The 20,288-nt window shown below is 41.0% G+C and overlaps 1 protein-coding gene across 3 annotated transcripts in view; it reads left to right on the top strand.

The window, feature by feature from the left end:
• Positions 1-20,288, top strand: part of insra (insulin receptor a) — a 53,308-nt gene that overhangs the window by 4,421 nt on the left and 28,599 nt on the right. For 2 of the 3 annotated variants that reach the window (XR_013304359.1, XM_077615941.1), the window contains exons 3-4: positions 849-982; positions 9,892-10,440. Coding sequence is in view for 1 of the 3 variants with exons in the window: in XM_077615941.1 (XP_077472067.1) it covers positions 849-982; positions 9,892-10,440 (683 nt within the window). In the remaining 2 variants the exon portion in view is untranslated. The remainder of the gene's footprint in view (positions 1-848; positions 983-9,891; positions 10,441-20,288) is intronic. The other variant, XR_013304360.1, reaches the window with a different exon arrangement.

The following is a 20,288-nucleotide window of genomic DNA, read 5'->3' as shown; positions in this document are numbered from 1 at the left end:
GGCTCTACAATAGCTCAGAACCGGTCGGACTTTGCTCCATAATGGCCCTTCTGCCATTTTCAAGCAGCCAGCGTGTGACGTTCACGTGAAAGTGCAAACAAGCGTGGAGTTCACTTTACTGTCGCGTGGAACTGCAGGAAAAAAAAGTCGTCAATCTCAGCGCTGGGAGTTCGATTCGGAGTTCGGAGTAGAAACGACGAACTTTGAGGATTCTTTTGTTTTATTTTATTTATGTTTTTTGCCATGCTTGAGTCTGATTTAGGGGACGACTTGATTTTTTTCGGGGTCAAATTGACACGAAGGGAAAGCCACGCGTGTCACCCGCAAGCTGGACTCACGGCGGTTAAGCGATGCCCCATTGCTTGAAATATCGGTTATATTTGTAAATATTAATAAAAAAAAATATATGTGCTTGTAGAAGAGCTGCTTGGTCGTGGACGTGTGGCGTGGCGTGGAGTGAACGTGACGCCAATTTGAATGTGTGTGTGTGGCCTGGCTGACTGGGCTCGGCTTCCTTTTGACAGCTAGCTCCTAAGCTCCAGGTGGCTAACATTAGCTGCCAGGGGAGGCCCTTTGGCCGGGGTCGTAAACCCGATTGCCACGGTGGCTTTGGCTTTAGCATTAGCTTAGCATTAGCATTTAGAGCTAGCTTTGAGTGCGGAGCGTGAACACGTTGGACTCGTTCCCCCCCTCCCGTCTTCCGGGATGTCGTTTATTCATTGTTTACTTGCTGGCTCTCACCGTAAAAGCAAAACAATTTCCTGAAGAAGAATTATACGCACACCCCTAACGACCACCTCCGCCTCCTCCATCCCTTCACTCCCTCCCTCCCCTCCCCGCGCCACAAGGAGGATTACTCGGGGAGTTTTCGGACGGCTTGCAGCAGAGTGGCGGATGGTGCTCGAGCCCGAGTCAGTTATGTGGCTCCGGACTTTGGCTCTTGTTTTGGCCGCAACCTGCATCGTGACTACCACGGCGGAAAGTGAGTAAAGTTTTCATCAAATATTTTGTTTGTTGTTGTTGTTGTTGTTGCCTTCTTTCATTAATGTCATTTGCATGTCAATAAACATTAGGTGTGTCTAAAATATGGAACGGGGGTCCGCGGATAATTAGCCTGATTTCTAAATGGTCACAATTTGTTTATTGATTTATTGTTAATGATAGAAAATGGACGAAATCATGCATTCCATATTTCTGTAGCGATTTAATTGAATCAATGATTTATGATTAATTATTATTATTTTAATGCAAATTGATTCAAATGAGGAATTTAATTATTAACTCATCGCTTGCCATGAACAACGATACTCGTCCATTTTTTTTTAACTTGGGAGGCTTACATCGTCGATGGTAGTCAATTAGTTCAAATCAATTAGGCGACATATTTTGTATGAATAAAAATGATGAAGCGCCCTTTAAAATTGTACCCTGCGATAATGTTGAAATAGCTGCAAGAAATAAATAAAAAAGTGCACTTATAATACAGTTCTAATTAAGTTATTGTAAACATCTATTTATGTATATCATTCAGTAGTTGATAAATGTCAAATTGAGAAGGAATTATTCAAATAATCTGACCTATTTTACTTGCTTTGTATTTAATCATTTTTAAATTGCATTCAACTAATTACTTTTTAATTAAAAAAACATTTTGTAAAAAAAAGGGGCGGGGATGCAAAATCATCTGTGGCATCGATTTAACCTTTGCGCATTATAATGGTTGAAGGATGACTGAGGATTTAGCAAATTGTTTTATCTTTTTTTTGACGGGTAATGGGGTGATGCCCTGTAAGAAATACTGAAATTAAAGGATATTGCTTTTATTACAATTCTGTCATTCTGACCAAAATACAATTAAACTTTATTTTTTACTACATTTTTCCACATTGTGTTTAGCTGTGTTTTCCTCCTTAAATTGATTGAAATGAAAATATTCCTAAAGCAAACAATGAATTTTGTCAATTTTTTTTGTTATGAATTAAAATGACACTAAAACTGTGACATATTACATGACAATTTTGATCCAGTTTGATCCCAGATTTTGGCGATGCTGACATGATAATTACAGAACCTTTCCACTCTTTAATGTTAACTAAAACCTCTTCCAAGCAATTTTGAAATTGTATAAAGAGCGTATTAAAAAAAAACTGCAATGATGTTTACATGAGTGCATTAATATTGAAAAGATGGACAGTAAATCGGTCAGGGGGGCTGCGGAGGGGCCAACGGCAACATTGAAGGAGCTGCTGGAATTTCTGGCTGTTGACTACATTTGTCAGCAATTTTTAACAAAACCAGGCTTTTTATATCTACTCTACACTTCTGTATAAGTTAGTCATTAGTAACAAAAGGCAGTAAATGCAATCAAACGCGGCATTGCTGCCAAGTCATTGCCGTTATGATGCCCTGGCAGATTTGAAGTGGTGTTGTTTTGGCCACAAGCACGTATTGACAATGTTGTAAGTCACAGGTAGCCAGCGCACGTGAAAAAGCACAAAGTTCGGCATCTTATCGCGTTTGCGAACGTAAACAAAATGTCGCGGTCACCCCTTTCGGCCGACCGACCGACTAAGAAGTCTGAGAATGCACGAGGATAATCGGCTCTCGCTCGCCGGCCAACTTAGACTTTTGTTTGTGTTGTTAGCTTTCGCAGTGCAGGAATGTGACATTATAAGCTTCTGATACTCTTGGTGTTTTTTTTCCAAATGGAAAAAAAGAGAAACAATTATTTTGTCATTAGCAAAGAGATCGTTTTTTCCAATGAACTTATTTGTTATTGTTAGCCTAGCATGATTTTCATTTCAGCGGTGGTAATGTTTTAGGGGAATGTAAATATTGGACAGGGAGGCGTAGAGGTTAATGATATAGAATTTCCAGAAAAAAAACTGCGATCAAACTACTATAATTTAACTACACGAACGTTTTTGCCCCATGTTTACGATCAACGATCTTCAAAATAAACTAAAAATGATGCTAGTCATGCTTCCAGCCTGTACTTTAAATCTACAGTCGTACCTCTACTTACCAAATTAATTGCTTCCAGAACGTTTTTTTCGTAACTTGTATATTTCGTAATTAGATCAGTACTTTATGTGTAAAGTCCGTATTCCATTCCTAAAAAAATGACCAACTCAACCGTTTAAAAATGACCCGTGTCCCATTTTTGTATGAAAGATGCGAGAAACAGACAAAAATGAAAGAAAATTATACGAACATTATTAATGTAATTAAATGAAAACATGCAAAAATGTAAATTTCAAAACAAAATAACGGATACAGGAAATGCATTTACATTCAGAGGGATTTCGTAACCTGAAAAAATTGTACCTAGAGGCATTCGTAAGTAGAGGAAAGACTATTTTTTAAGAAAATGATGCTAATAGCTCGCGTTTCTTGCTAATTTGGCTCATTTAACTTCATCTCGGCACGTTGACGACACTGCTAACGCTATCTGGATGTTTCATTGCACGAGCTTGAGAGCTTTAGTAGTTATCAAGAGTAGCCGCTAGGTTTAGCGGCTAGTTGAGGTGTACAGAAAAAAATTGGCCCACCATCAAAATGGTTACACATCAGCCGGGACTGAATAAACTCTTGCGTATCAGTTTTCAAGAATCTGGTAAATATCACGTGACAGTATTGGCGTTTTTATCTGCAAAGACGATTGGGTTTTTCCACTTGGCCGGCGCCTCAAAGGCTTGCCGTGGACCTGGCATGACAACAAAGCTAACTTTTAATCCAACAAATCCATTTTTCATCACCGCCTTCTCCAGTTTTTGGATTGTGGAGCTGAAAATGAACACGTTTGTTTTATTACCAGCACGTGCCGGGGTTCAATATTCCTCCGACGTGATTTCATTCATGCTTTGTTGTTGAATGGACGCCTGTGCGTGAGATGAACCGAATTCGTTACGTATTTTTGAAAGTTAATCATTAAGTCAAATTGCCATGGCTTGAGTAAAAACTGATGATCGGACACGAAATACGAAACTCTCCAAACGAGGCTGCCGGAAACAGCCGTCTGCGAAATGTGGCCGGTCCTGTTGGACACCCTCGTAAATGCCAAACCGCGGCAACGAGCGCCTCGTCAAATTACCACCTCGTTGACGGCGTCGTCAAAAAGCTATTTAATTTTTCCGACTGCTGCTGATTAGGTGATAGGACAGCTTAGGAGGATCTAGGCAAGGAAGATGATCTTTAAAACCTCCAGACTGCTGAAGGACTGTGTGGTAACCTCAGTCTCAGTCTGCAGAAGGTCCACCTTGTGGACTTCCTGTGTGTGGCTCCAGTTTGTTTACCCAGGTCTACAATGTCTTCTGTGTCTGTCTTGCTACTGCAACCAAGACATTTCCCGAATACGGGATGAAATAAAGTTCTAATCTAAAAAAAAATATATAAAAAATTATCAAAAGTGTGCGTTGCAAAAACAAACGTATATTACAATATGAGTTAAATATGCAATTATTAGTCTGAATATTCTTTTTGTTTCACACTGCTTAATGCCATGATGGCATTGTCGTAACTACACGTTAACACGCCTGCGCGACAATGGTACTATCTCGATCCATACCTGTCAATTTTGACTGTATTTTATACGTTTTTTGATCATTTCAAATTGTGTATGCCATATAACAACTTTTGTATAGGAATTTTTAACTAAGTTTTTTGTAAATCCGATCTCGTTTTACCCATTTCGGCTCTAATCTGGATCGTCTCGGTAATCATCGTCTTCTAATATTGTCATGCTTTACGCATGATATGCCGTGTGCAGTCGATTGGTCGCCGGTCTTTTGGTCGCTGGTCTTTTGGTCGCGGTCTTTTGGTCGCCCGGACCGCAACAACGGGCAACCAACAGACCGGCGACCAAAAGACTGACGACCAAAAGACCGGCGACAAAACAAGGTAAAACAACACGGTCTACGCATGAATAAAAGCCAACAATGGCCATGAGCAGTTTCACTGAGCCGACGTGTGAGTGTAGAAGAGTTTGCATGTACATGCGTTGTCCCTTTAAGAAGCTACGTCAGTCAGGGTCTTACTTAACAAGTTCTCCAACAAAAAACAATACAAGTCCGGGAAATTTGGAGCTTTTCTTTAGCCTAATAATTACTAGAGCATTAGTATGACTAAATAGTAATTCGCAGTTTGTATTTAGGGAATTTGAGCAACAATTTAAATGGTAATTATCAATAACCTTCCGAGCGACCAAAAGACCGGCGACCAATCGACCGTGTACCTGATATGCACAGGTGCTTTTCACTATATAAATATAGCGTGTCAGCAAGCAATGTACCCAGACAGTTAAGCTGTCAGGGTCATACAGCGCCATCTACAGAATCTTGAATTTAGTGCACCAACTGATTGGGCACCCCATCCCCTTTGGGGAAAATTTTAGACTTAAGTGCGCACTATGTGAGTAAATATGTGCTACGTTGCATTTGTACGGTTATTTTATCGCTTAATAAGGGGAATTGCAATCATTAATAAGGGGAGCACTTGGCTGAGGATGTAGTAACCATAGCTATTAATAGTCACTAAGTATGTGAAAATTATGGGCTGCCAAAAATGTTGTGGCTAGTTTGTCGAGAACGTTTATTGTTAATATGGAATTGTTGTTGTGGTTGCCCCATCAAATTAGCATGATAAAAATAGACTAACCTTTATTAACCATTATTATTCATGTTTAAACGGCTGAAATGTGAATTCTTGCCATTATAGATCAAAGAAACAGTCGTTTTGCCAAATCAATCTAGAATAATTAGAGGATCAATTATAGTTAATAATAGATTTTGATAGATCAAGCAAATCCATTTGATTTTTCAACCAGCGAATAAGAAAAATTCAAACGTTTATCCCTCAGACTTACTTAAACGTACGACACTAGTCAGTCAGTATCGATGACCAGCAACCAGGAAGTACACTAGTACCTCAAAAGTTCGTTTTTTAAAGGAACAAAAGAAAAAGTTTGACCGTCTGTGTAACTTGACCACACATTGCGTACAATGTAGTTCAACTTGAGTACTCGAAAAGGGAAGTGTCGCAATCACTTCACTGTTTGTGGGCCCCCTAAAAAGCCACCTAACCACGCGTTACCACCCCGGCGGGATTGGAATTAGCCAACTAGCCGCCGTTGATACAGGAACAGCGAGCCGTCCAATGGACACGTGAGAAACGGATGCGTTCCCGGTTGAGAAGGCTTCAATTTAGCGTCTATTGCGTCGTAGCTTTGGTTCGTGTTAGCTAATGGTTCATTGATGATCATCGGCGAGACCTTTGTTTTTCAATTGGGCTTTTGTCATGGGTGCGCTAGACCCGTCGCCGTGGTAACCTTTGTGAGGGTACCTCCGTCATTGGGCCAAAAAGTGGAACAATTTGGAACTAGAAGACTATGTTTTTAGTAATCGTGTACCATGGCATCACATCTTTTCTACTCCAGTGTTTTGTTTTTATTTGCGTTGATGTTTTGTTTGTCTTTAACTTGTAGTATCGTATTCACTGGTGATTTTTTTTGTTTTTGTTTAATTTTTCAATAAAAGGGTTGTATTTTTTTTTAAAAGGATTTTCTCATTTTTTAGTCAATTTTTCCTCTTTTATAGGATTAATGGATTTTCTTTGGCCTCAAATCATCATTTCATGTGAATAAATCTATCTGGATTAAAATGACGTTCATATTTTTCATGAAACTATATTTTCTGAGTTGGAGTTTTTTGCGGGGACTTTTGTAATTTTGGTTAAGAATTTTCATTTTAAAAAGCATCAGTTTTGTTTAGCTCTTACAAAGGAAAATTCCTAATTTTGTTAGAATAAAGTTGTATTTATTATTAGACTTAGAACATTCAAAACTTTGGAGGGTAAAATTGCAAAAAGTCAATAGTAAGTTTTATGAGAAACTTATTTTTAGAAATAAAACCAGGTTGAAAAAAAATTTACTTAGTTGTTTTGGTTGAAAAAGGCGGGCGTAAAGTTCTATTTCATTTCACGTAAAAAAAAATGATGAAAAAAAATCACATTTAAACAATTCCTTGATGTGAACCCACCCGCCCCAAAAAAGTATTTTTATTTATTTATTTTTACATTCACTCTTTTACCATGAAAATGACAGCAACTTGTCTTTTTAATTGCCACTTAACTATTACATCATCTTTAAAAGGCAAAGCGTTTTGCTCTCTAAAATATTTAAATCGCACAGAGGTTAATTTTTGACATTTGTATGACAGTTTAAATAGATCGGTCATGCACTCACATAAGACTTGTTTGTTTTGCATGTAACGACCCGCGTTACCACAGCCCGATGCGGCCATTTTGTGCCTTTTTGGAACGTGTCCCGTTGGATTTACGACCAAATATTCACTCGGCGTCGAGCTCGCGCTTTGTCCAAAATTCCCCGCGCTCGTTCCCTTTGGCGGCAATCGACGGTTCAGTTTTGCCCTCCGCTAAAAATACCGTGAAAGCGAACGCCGATAGGAGCTCCCGCACGGGGGTCACTCGGTGCACTCTTTACGAGCACCCGCGTCCCCTCCTATTGTGCGTTTGTCCGTTTGCGCTCCAGAAAGCTGAGCTCTTTGTGGCGCGCAGCTTTTGCTCCATTTCTGTCCGTCACACTTGTTGCATTCACTGGGCTGCTTTGAAAGGAAAAGTCCTTGTTTGCTCCCGAACCATTTTTTTTTATTCACGAAGAAGGCATTTACCCTATTTTCTCACATAAGCCTTATTTGTAACTAGAAACATGAGGATACGGCTAATATTCGCACAAGACTTGCTATACTCTTTCACCAGTAGATGTCGGCAAAGTAGGATTTACTATTTGTTGGTTATTTCCTGTTTTGCAGTAAGAAAACAACCACTACTAGTTGAATTGATTCCTTCTAATGTGCTTTTGATTCATACAGTATCTCAGAAATACCACGTGCGATGATTTTTATTAAGATTTTCCCTTCAAAGTAACACATTTGTACTCCTTATTAAAACCATGAATACAGAAGTGAAAATTGTGAATCGGGGGGTGGCTTATATGCGAGAAATTGTAAAATTCTACGGTTTTAAGGCAGTTTTAAGGGTGCGGCTGATATGCAGGGCGGCTTATATGCGAGAAATTGTAAAATTCTGTGGTTTTAAGTCAATTTTAAGGGTGCGGCTGATATGTGGGGCGGCTTATATTCGAGAAATTGTAAAATTATACGGTTTTAAGGCAATTTTAAGGGTGCGGCTGATATGTGGGGCGGCTTATATGCAAGAAATTGTAAAATTCTACGGTTTTGAGGCAATTTTAAGGGTGCGGCTGATATGTGGGGCGGCTTATATGCAAGAAATTATAAAATTCTACGGTTTTAAGGCAATTTTAAGGGTGCAACTGCTATGTGGGGCAGCTTATATGCGAGAACTTGTAAAATTCTACGGTTTTAAGGCAATTTTAAGGGTGCGGCTGATATATGGGGTGGCTTATATGCGAGAAATTGTAAAATTCTACGATTTTTTAAAAATTGTGACCTGTATGAACCAAAACCTGATGCAAACTGAAACATCTTACTCCAACATAATCAACATTTCTCACGTGAATGCACCACTTTTTCGTCTTAATTGCACAACGGCCTTGTCCATTCCTTCATCATTTCTCCAACTGTCCTTTTTAAAACCGAGCGTTAAATCATTTGCAGGGTGTAAACACTGTTTTAAAGCCGACTGTTTGCACGCTAGATTGTTCTGTTATGCAAGCCGAGGCGTCAAAGGTGCCATAAAGTAGCGCACGCCTCTCGGCTCACCCGTCAAACCACCGGCGGCGGCGGCGGCTACCTGGGTAAACAATCCGCGACTGCGCGCACGTCAACAAGAAGCCGTCCTCTGAATTTCCCAGGGTGCACTTTTGCGCCGCCAGAAGCAGAACAGGAAGGGGAAAGAGTGAGATGGCTCCGTACTATTACGCTCCACTGGGAAAAAAAAATGTCGGATTGACCAGGCGGGCGTAGCCCGTTTACGCTCACCGGGTTATTGACCTATCCTTGTTTTTGTGGCTTGCGTAAGCGCTTTTTTTTGGGTCCGTCGATGCTTTCAAGTCAGCCGCCACAGGACCGCGTTTGACCGTGTCTTCTCAAAGTAACAGATGATTTTTTTCAACAGAACTTGGAAGATAACAGATATTCTTATTCAATGCATATGAATTTGAAGACTTCAAAATTCATCAAATTCTCTGGAATCTGCGAAAAGAAAAAAACAAAACCTCCTTAAAATTTTTGGAGCAATCAAATATTTTTCCCCCCAATAAAAACTGATCATCTAAATATGATATATTTTTACGACCAATTATGTTGGAAATCTGGTAGACCACATGTGTCAAAGTGGCGGCCCGGGGGCCAAATCTGGCCCGCCGCATCATTTTGTGTGGCCCGGGAAAGTAAATCATGAGTGCCGACTTTCTGTTTTAGGATCAAATTCAAATGAAGAGTATAGATGTATATTAAATTTCCTGATTTTCCCCCTTTTAAATCAATAATTGTAATTTTTTTAATCATTTTTTTTCCTGTGTTTTTAGGTCAAAAATCATTTTGGAAAATCTAAAAATATATTCAGAAAAAGCTAAAATAAACATTGTTTTAGATCTATAAAAAAACTGAATATTCAGGGCTGTTAATCCATTTATTAAAAAAATCTAAATATTATATCTGAAATGGCCGTTTGTTGTCGTTTATCATTGACAGGCTGCGTTGCAAAATGGCACAGAAAAATGTGTAATCTGTTTATTTATTTTTTATTTGTTTTTTTTACAATTCAGCTTGGATTTTATTTTGTGCGCTCCATATGTTTGCCGTGCACGGAGAACACGAGAGGGAACATTGGCCGCAATATTTGTCTCCAGAGGCAAGTTAACCCTTTTTTTCCCCTCTTTTGTTTCCTCTCCAGTTTGTCCGAGCAAGGACATCCGCAACAATGTGACCAATCTGAACTCTCTGGCCAACTGCACAGTGATCGAAGGCCACCTGAAGATCATCCTCATGTTCGGCAGCAAACCCGAAGACTTCCGTGGCCTGGCCTTCCCCAAACTGACGGTGGTGACCGACTACCTGCTGCTTTTCCGCGTGTACGGTATGGAGAGTCTCAGCGACCTATTCCCCAACCTGACGGTGATCCGCGGCAAAAACCTGTTCTTCAACTACGCCCTGGTGGTCTTCGAGATGCTGCAGCTGCGCGAGCTGGGGCTCCACAGCCTGATGAACATCACGCGGGGGGCCGTCAGGATCGAGAAGAACCCGGACCTCTGCTACCTGTCCACGCTGGACTGGTCCAAGATCCTGGACACGGTGGAGGACAACTACATTGTGGCTAACAAAAACGACCGGGAGTGCGGGGACGTGTGCCCCGGGGCCTCAGTGGGGAAGACCACCTGCCAGACCACCACCATCAACGGACACTTCAGCGAACGCTGCTGGACGCAGAAGCACTGCCAGAGAAGTAAGTTTGCTCTCGGCTTTCGTACCGGTCCGAGTTTTTCCGTAGACGGCTCGCGGCTGTACGCTTAAATGCCGAACGTGACGGTTGGCGTTCTTGTTTTTGCGATTTAGTTTCGGGTATCGCTTGATCGGGTTTTGAGAGGCCAACGGCATTTGAAAGCTTCGGGCTTAGCAGTTCTTCTAAGCCTATCATTTTGGCTTTGCGCAAATGCCCGTTCAAGGCGTTTGAATGACATCAGAAAGCTTTTCAAACGGGTACCGAACTGCGGTCGGGCACAGAAAAACTTTGTTTCCAAGCCGCAACTATGCAACGCCGCTACAGCGTCAGCTGCAGAGCCACGGGCTAGGGATTGGAACGCTAATCCATCTGACCAGGAAGGACTGGCAGCGAATGATCATGTTGGAGTGTCAGTAAATATCGACTCCAATGAATGGTTATTGGCCTCCTCTAACTAGTTATGTCATTCCTGTCAATCCTGAAAAACCTGTATCGCTCCATCTTGACAGGCTACTCACCAAATTAATTGGTTCCAGAAATACTTTCCTAACTTGAATATTTCGTAAGTAGAGCAGTACTTTGTATGTAAATTCCGTAATCCGTTCCACAGTCCTTTTTGTCTGTTTCTCGCATCTCCCATACAAAATTGGGACATTGATCATTTTTAAAGGGTTGAGTTGATCGTTTTTGACGTGTGCGGTCTTTTGGTCGCCGGTCTTTTGGTCGCCGGTCTTTTGGTCGCCCGGAAGGTTATTGATAATTACCATTTAAATCGTTGCTCAAATTCCCTAAATACAAACTGCGAATTATTATTTAGTCATACTTAATGCCCTAGTAATTATTAGGCTAAAGAAAAGCTCAAAATTTTCCAGACTTTTATTGTTTTTTTGTTGGAGAACTTGTTAAGACCCTGACTGACGTCGCTTCTTAAAGGGACAACGCATGTACATACAAACTCTTATACACTCACGTCCGCTCAGTGAAACTGCTCAGGGCCATTGTTGGCTTTAATTGATGCGTAGACACTGTTGTTTTACCTTGTTTTGTCGCCGGTCTTTTAGTCGCCCGTTGTTTGGGTCCGGGCGACCAAAAGACCGGCGACCAAACAACCGCACCCGTCAAAAATGATCAACTCAACCCTTTAAAAATGATCAGTGTCCCAATTTTGAATGAGAGATGCGAGAAACAGACAACAAATGAAAGAAAATTATAAGAAAATGATTGATTCATGTAATTAAACGAATAACAAGCATGCAAAAACACACAGCTGGCACAGCACTTCCGAGAGATGTTCAAGTGCGCCGAGTTGCGTAAGGCGCCGAGCGAAAGCGTCGGGGCAGCACCCACGTGCAAAATTCTTTCCAGAACTTGAACTGCTTGGCACCGTGATCCCTGGCCTGGCCATTAACTCTCCGGTTTTAAACGAACGCCCAGAGCCAAGCTCGGCTATCTGGTTCAAGCACCCCTCGTCACACTAGGGCTCGCCGACGGGAGCCATTGATGGGCTAAACGGCCTTACGTGGTTTCGCGCTAAGATTCGGGTCATTCGCCAAAATAGAACGGAGTCCAGCAAACTCCTGCGCACAGCATTGCGACACGGCTAACTTTAGCCAAAGCCGCGTTTCGTCATTAAACGTAGACGGCCGTAAATTATTTTTGTTTGGCGAACTGAGCCTCTTTTATTTGGTCCAGCCGCGATGGAGCAACACGATGCGCAACACTGGTTTTGTTTGAGATGGAGCAACATGCCACAATCTAATCAAAGTGGGAAAAACGAGTTGATTAAATGGAGGACAGTTTGGTTTGGAAAGGCATCCAATCTGGCAACGCATCCGCATACAATTAAATTAATTGCGCTGGTCCGTTGCAAGCCCTTGTTTTGTCATTGATTTTTTTTTTGTTGACTACAAAAAAGAACTTTTTTTTCTGGAGATCATCAAATTGGAAGAGAAAAGGGCATCAAATAATAAAAGAAAAGTCACAAATTAGTCTTATTTGACAAGAAAAAATAAAGAAATAATAACACATTTGACATAAAATGATAATAATTTACTTTAATCTACTACAATTGTCTCATGATGAATTTACAGGAAGAAAAATATGTAATACCCCCCCTAAAAAAATAATTAAGTGATCCAACCAATATAATGTAACTTTCTTGCCACAAAAACATTGACACGTGTAGCAAAAGAAACAAAAAAGTTTCAAGTTGCCATTTTACAAATTCAGTTAAAAATTGGGCTGATTTTCTTCCCCAAAAAAATAAAATAAAATTAAGTGATCCAACCAATATAATGGAACTTTCTTGCCACAAAAACATTGACACGTGTAGCAAAAGAAACAAAAAAGTTTCAAGTTGCCATTTTACAAATTCAGTTAAAAATTGGGCTGATTTTCTTCCCCCCAAAAATAAAATAAAAATAAGTGATCCAACCAATATAATGGAACTTTCTTGCCACAAAAACATTGACATGTGTAGCAAAAGAAACAAAAAAGTTTCAAGTTGCCATTTTCAAAATTCAGTTAAAAATTAGGCTGCTTTTCTTTTTTCCTTATAAATAAATTCCTACTATTATTGGAATTTTAAAAATTTTCTATTGTTGTCTTATCCCAATGTTCTTCTTTTTTTGTTTTGTATTTGAACATATTTTGATTTTTTTCAACATTTTTTAATTTTATTTTGAAACAGATCATTTAACCATCTTTTTGGAAACAAAACACCTTAATTTTTATGTGATTGACAAGAATCAGGACCCGGTTTACAAAATGCTAAAAACAGTGAACTTCACCAATTCAAAATATAAAAATATCACTTAAAAATGTCTTTGAAACGCATCTGTCTGATACATACTAATCCCCTCACCATATTGACTCCGTCTGGACTGTCTGCTCTTATTTATGCGAGCTCCAAAAGCAGCGAGATTTGATTTATTACTCTCGGCGGCACCAGGGAGTGACTTTGCCTTATCGAATATCATTATCACAGTTTGTGCAGTGCGTGAATTGTTTTTTTTTTTTAGATGCCGTAATCCCCATCTGGATTCACTTGTTGTAATTGCGGCGGGGCGTCTGTGACGCTAATCCTTTTGCAAATCGGCCACGTCCGTGTCCACTTTTTACCCAGTGAAGGGACAGACAAGTCATTTTGTCTTGGCACCGTTGCCCGTCTCTGCGATCCAGAGGATCAGGGGTTGCACTTGCGACCCACATCTGCAAAGTTGCTGATCCAATTATTCCCAACCCGCTTTGTTAGCCGTGGCAGACGCCAGCTGCAGCGCTCCAATGTTTAGGAAACGGAGGTATTGTGAATTATTGGGTCAAGTGGGACGTTTTTCCGTCCACCCGTGGACGATTAAGTGGTTGGAAATTGGATTGGATTCGATTTGAGCGGGATTTTCTTGCGGTCGGTAGACAAACCCTTAAGGCAGGGGTAGGGAACCTATGGCTCGGGAGCCACATATGGCTCTTTTGATGGGTGCATATGGCTCTCCACTAACCTGTGAGGTAAACTATGGAAACTGCTGGTGAGAAAGCGCAGGAATAGGAGCGTTACGTTAGTATTATGGCATTGACACTACCCCAGCGCCTTATAATCATTTTTTTCGTGGCCGGATGATTCGCCTAAAGACGTTTCGCCGACGGACGTTTGACAGACGGACAGGTCGCCGAATGGACGTTCCACCGAACGGTCATTCGGCCGAACGGCCGTTCGGCCGAATGACCGTTCGGTGGAACGTCCATTCGGCGACCTGTCCGTCTGTCAAACGTCCGTCGGCGAAACGTCTTTAGGCGAATCATCCGAGTACCATTTTTTTTCATTACACTCTTTTGCATGGATTTTCTCATTGATACTCATTGATTAGCAACAACGTAACAATGTTGTCAAAAGAATTCAGAGACTTTTTGTACTTTAAAAGTGGTGAAGTGACTAAAAAAGGCACACATTTTCATGTATGTTGACTTTTAAATTCGGAGCATGGCTCTCAAGGATTAACATTTAAAAAATATGAATTGTTTATGGCTCTTTCCATCAAAAAGGTTCCCGACCCCTGCCTTAAGGCATCACAATCGAAATCATCAGCAACAATTGGTCAAGACCAGATGTTGTCCCACCTGCAGACAGACTGGGACATTTTCAATTGGGCATCACGTGACGATGGTCACGAGGATTTGTGGAAGTAACATACCTGGCAACTTCGGCCAATTGCTCCTTTTATTCATGATTGCAATTCCCCTTATTAAGCGATTGCCCAATCAGTATGCACTAAATTCAAGATTCTGTAGATGTCACTGTATGATTGGATTGGATTGGATAACTTTATTCATCCCGTATTTGGGAAATTTCGTTGTCACAGTAGCAAGAGGGTGAGGATGCAAAAATAGGAAAGGCATTTTAGACATAAATAGATATAATATAATGACCACTACACAAACTATAGTGTGGTTAGCACATACCTGTCAACCTGGGCCAATTGCTCCCCTTATTAATGATTGCAATTCCCCTCATTAAGTGATTAAAAAAAAACATACAAATGCAACGTGGCACATATTTACTCATATAGGGCACACTTAAAAGATTACATTTTCTCTAAAGTGGATGGGTTGCCCAATCAGTCGGTGCACTAAATTCAAGATTATATATATATATATATATATATATATATATATATATATATATATATATATATATATATATATATATATATATATATATATATATATATATATATATAGCCAGATATGCGAAAACCTCAAGTGGTGTGAAAGCCCAGAGAGAAATTGTCTTAAGTTTCTCGTCCCGTTTCTGAACTGTCCAAAAATATGTACATTTCCTTCCTCTGTACCTCCCCAACGTCCCGTATTTCCTTGTCCCCGATCTAACAGTACCAGGCTGTCCAGAAGTCGGATGTGGGCATTAGGCAGCTCCGTAGGGTCACACTCGCAAAACAAACGAACTTGAGCCCAGATCTAGAAGGCTTGACCTGGCTTAACTCCCGTGTTTTGAGTCGCAGGGCTCATTTCCCCCTCCTTCTTCTAACTCTCGGCCTCTTCCGCAGACGGGTAATTTTAGCTGCAACCGGAGCGAGCGCAACAGATTGCGCCCCTACCCTTTCGTGGCTAAATTGCGCGCATCCGTCGGGCAAAGTGGCCGAGCGAGTTTGCAGGGGACGCTGATTAACTGGGGCTGATTAGATTTGGCCTCACGCGCCCCCGCGCGAACACGTGCCACGTCAACAGCTGCCACGCTGGCTAATGTGGAGATATGGTCTTGTTGACCGCGCTTGTCATCGCGGGTCGTGTTCCTACGTCCGATTGGATGGTCCTGAAAGCAGATTGCAATTTGCAATTTGGTCTGTCTGATTGTCAATTAGTAAAACGTCTCTACAATTTTAGTTTGGTTTTAAACCGTTGACTTTTGAATATTAAAGCGGATGGGCAAAACACAACAACATTGGTTGTTATACTATACTGTAGCAACATACAAAATGTTCTGTTCTTTAGTTATTGGTAATCTTTGCTTATTTGATCAATACACACCACTTTCATGGTGTCCTAGCAATGTATGATTTATTTGTGCTGATAAAATATGTTTGCTATTGGATTGGATTGGATAACTTTATTCATCCCGTATTCGGGAAATTTTATTGTCACAGTAGCAAGAGGTTGAGAATGCAGATAAAGGAAAAGCATAGTTATAAATTACACAGTACAGTCGCAAAGGCCGCTGAACAACAAAGCAAAAGCACAAAGTGCAAAGCAAAGTAAATGGGATCATTAAGAATCACCAAATCAAATCATTAAGACGGAAAAAGCAGCAAAAACACAAATTGAGCAAGAGAGGACGGAGCTACGCTAGAGTTGAAAATTAAGAGCAGTAGTTAGTTTGATTTGTTTAAGAAGGGACATATTTATATTCATGTTAATGAACATGTATATGTAAATATGTAAGATTGTAGTAGAGGTTAATTTCCATCTTTAGTTCCTTGTGCAGGTAAACGAAGACACAGACATTTAGACAGTGTTGTTATAGCAATTTTGTTCGTCTAATAACCAGGCTTTAAGATGATTGGCCAAGAGGTTTAGAGACGGGAGTTCACATATGTTAAGTGGTATTGAGTTCCAGGTATGAAGAGAGAAGATGCTTTGGATTGGATTGCATTGGACTGGACTGGATAACATCCCGTATTCGGGAAATTTCATTGTGGCAGTAGCAAGAGGGTGATTAGACAGAACAACAAAGCAAAAGCACAAAGTACAAAGCAAATCAAAGTAAATGGCATCATTGAGAATCACCAAATCAAATCATTAAGACAGAAAAGCAGCAAAAACACCAAACGAGCAAGAGTGGACGGAGCTACCGCCGCCGGATGCCACTTGAACGGCGCCATCTTGGTTGCGGTAGCTACAACGGATACAGACTCAAAAAGACGTTGTAAAGTTGGACAAAAACTGGAACCACACACAGGAAGTCTTCCACAAGATGGGGAACTTCTGCAGACTGGGACCGAATTGGCTGAATGCATTCTTTTTGAAGGGAACTACACAGTCACCTCTAGAGCCAGCCCTTGTTGATGTTTTGGATTTTTTGTGTGCAAAATCTTGCAGTGGAGGAGGAGCTTTGTGTTGGAAGATTTTGTAAACTGAGTTAGCATCTGCATATTTAACAATATCATTCCAGTTTTCAGGCGTTTGCATTTTTTTTAAGTAGTAGGATCCTTCGCAGTTCTTAATTACTGTCCTTGGCCTGGACCTGGTACATTAAAGGCAGCCATTTTGCTGCATAAGTAATGACACTCTGCCGGCGGGTTATTATCACCTTGCGGACAGAAGTTGACGTGATGAAGAATGTCCATCATGTTTGGACAAGATGGAGTATTTCGGGGTCAGTGTGTATATGGTACCTGGACATAACCATGAGGGTTTGGCATTGTTTGGTTCTGCTGCTAAGATACAGAGGACGAGTAACAGTGTGGTGTGATTGCACACAAAGCCATCCGTCTTTTGCCAGGGGAAGCAACAGCGGGGGCGGCGGTCTTTACGGCGGGCGGACGAGGTCCCTGACCCCTCGCTCGTACGCGGGGCTTCGGCGGTGGCGCACCTTGGCGCCGGCGCGCTTTTCCCACTACGCATGATTGCCGTCATCCGCGTTGACGGAGTGTCGGTAGCGATTGTTTCCCGTCTTTATTCTACTGTTTCCGCCGCAGGATTATGAATGGACATGAGAGTCGGCCAGCGGAACCTGACACTTTTATGATGGAGCAAAGGGGGCTGTATGACCGGATAAAACAACCAGTGCACTTCTTGTTCACACTGCTGGTCCTAAATTAGATTTGGTCAGATCTGGAGGCGGGTTCCAAGTCAAAATTCTGAGCTAAGTTTGGAGATATGCCGTTAGTGTCGACAATGATGATATCGAGGCCCATCTGCTTCACTTTAATGACCGTATTTTCTCGCATATACGCCGTATTTGTCGCAAAAAAAAAAAGAGGACTGAATCGAGGGTACGGCTTATATGCGCACAAATTAGGCCTGACATGCACGAAACGCCATAACGCAAGATAATGCGGCCGATACGGTCATTTATTTCAAAATAGAGAAAAGATAAGCAGATAAAACGCTTAACAAAATTTAGTTTGATGTCTATGAATGAAATTCAAGAAAAAAATAAACTGTATCTTGCATAAAACGTGAAAAAACTTACTTGTGACTTACTTTTGCTCGCTCATAGCGCCACCATTTTACCTAGGGATGACAAACGAGACCGCTATGGACACACTTCCTGGTTGTACTTCTCACCTGACTTCCTTTTTGAATTTGTCTACGTCAAGGGTGTCAGACTCGGGTTGGTTCGCGGGCCGCTTTAACGTCAACTTGATTTCACGTGGGCCGGACCATTTTAGATATAATATTTAGAATTTGTTTTTATAAATGGATTAAAAGAACTCGATTAAAAGCCCTGAATATTCAGTTTTTTATAGATCTAAAACAATGTTTATTTGAGCTTTTTTATATTTTTAGATTTTACAAAATGATTTTTGAACTAAAAACACAGAAATAAATGATTAAAAAATTGAAATTATTAATTTAAAAGGGGGAAAATTAGGAAATTTAATATACATCTATACTCTTCATTTTAATTTGATCCTAAAACAGAAAGTCGGCACTCATGATTCACTTTCCGGGGGCCACACAAAGTGATGCGGCGGGCCAGATTTGGCCCCCGGGCCGCCACTTTGACACATGTTGTCTACGTGCAGGCAACAGCAATCGATTTACACAATATATCTTATACAGTATCTCAGAAATCCCACGTGTGATGATTTTTCTTAACATTCTCCCTTCAAAGTAACACATTTTTACTCCCCTATTAAAACCATGAATATGGAGGTGAAAATTGTAAATCGGGGCGGCTTATACGAGAGAAATTGTCAAATTCAACGATTTTAAGGCAATTTTAAGGGTACGGCTTATACGCGGAGGCGGCTATTATCCCAAAAAAATACGGTATATTAAGCGGCCATTACAAAGCCACGATGTTTTCGCCTCAAATCCAATAACGCTAATGCTGATTAGAGAAGCGTAGGCATCTGACATTCTGGCCTTTAGCGTCTCTCGGGACTATTAAAGTCTTCCATCGGGAATCAACAGCCTGCCGTAGCGCATTGGTTCATTGTGCTTTCAGCGCTACGTCGAAAACACGAAGCGCGTCTGCAATCGTCTCTTTTGTTGCCACAATTCTCTGCTCGCGTCGTTCTACGCTCAGTTCGGTTCCGTCGCCCTTCATAGCAAGGACGCCAAGAAAATTAAATCGTGTTCGACTGAATACAAAGCAAATCTGAGGGTGACTCATTGCCCCGTGCTGCGTAGGAACAGATGTTCCACTCAATGAATTTTCTGCAGATAAAATGTTAGGTCAAAAAAATATTTGGTCCACTCTCCAGGGTTAATCTTATTTGAAATCCAACAATGCGCCTGTAAATCCAACTTTGATTGATTATCATCCTAACGCAGTCGTACAGTCGCCAGCGATTCTTAATGCAAGGTTAGAACCACATTTACTAACCAAACTATAGCCGTCCCTCAAGTAATATATTTTTTTTTTCCGGTCACGAACGTCTGTTTTCATTCTAACTAAACCTAAGGATCACTTAAAGATGATTCATCTGCAGATGATGTTGATTTGAGACTGTTTCATTTTGAAGCAAAGGCCTTTTATTATAGAGTAATGAACTTATAGAGTAATGAACTCTTTTAGATTCTGAAAACCTGATTTGGGAATCAAACAAGTGGTGGAGAAAAAAAAAAAAAGGCCGGAAGCAAACCCACCCAACTGAATTTGAGAGTCTTGAAGTCCCTGCGAAAAGGGCTCGGTCTCACTCTCTTAAGTCCGCGGCAGCCCGAAAGCAACTGGCGAACACGCGTGCGTGAACACGGCGCCAGAGTTTCCCCCGGAGCTGACTTCACTGTTCTGGCACCGCCCCGGAGCTGCACCCGGCGAACCCTGGGCCGCTCGGTTCTTGGAGCCGGTCCCGTGGAATCCCAGACATTTCAGGGATCCGGATCGAGCGGGGCAGACGGGCCTATCTCCGCTAGCAAAGCCTTCCCATCTGATCTGTTTGGAAGTTCACGATTGAGTTGCTATTGGACGTGGATCAGGGCCGCGTTAACGTCAACTCGATTTCATGTGGGCCGGACGGACCATTTTAGATATAATATTTAGATTTTTTTTATTTTTATAAATGGATTTAAAGGACTGGATTAAAAGCCCTGAATATTCAGTTTTTTGTTGATCTAAAACAATGCTTATTTTAGCTTTTTTTGGATATATTTTTAGATTTTACAAAATTATT

This window comes from Stigmatopora argus, chromosome 12 (genome assembly GCF_051989625.1).
Source record: "Stigmatopora argus isolate UIUO_Sarg chromosome 12, RoL_Sarg_1.0, whole genome shotgun sequence".
NCBI lineage: Eukaryota > Metazoa > Chordata > Actinopteri > Syngnathiformes > Syngnathidae > Stigmatopora > Stigmatopora argus.
The sequence above is the reverse complement of the archived record's forward strand: the minus strand, read 5'-3'. Positions and strand labels throughout refer to the sequence as shown.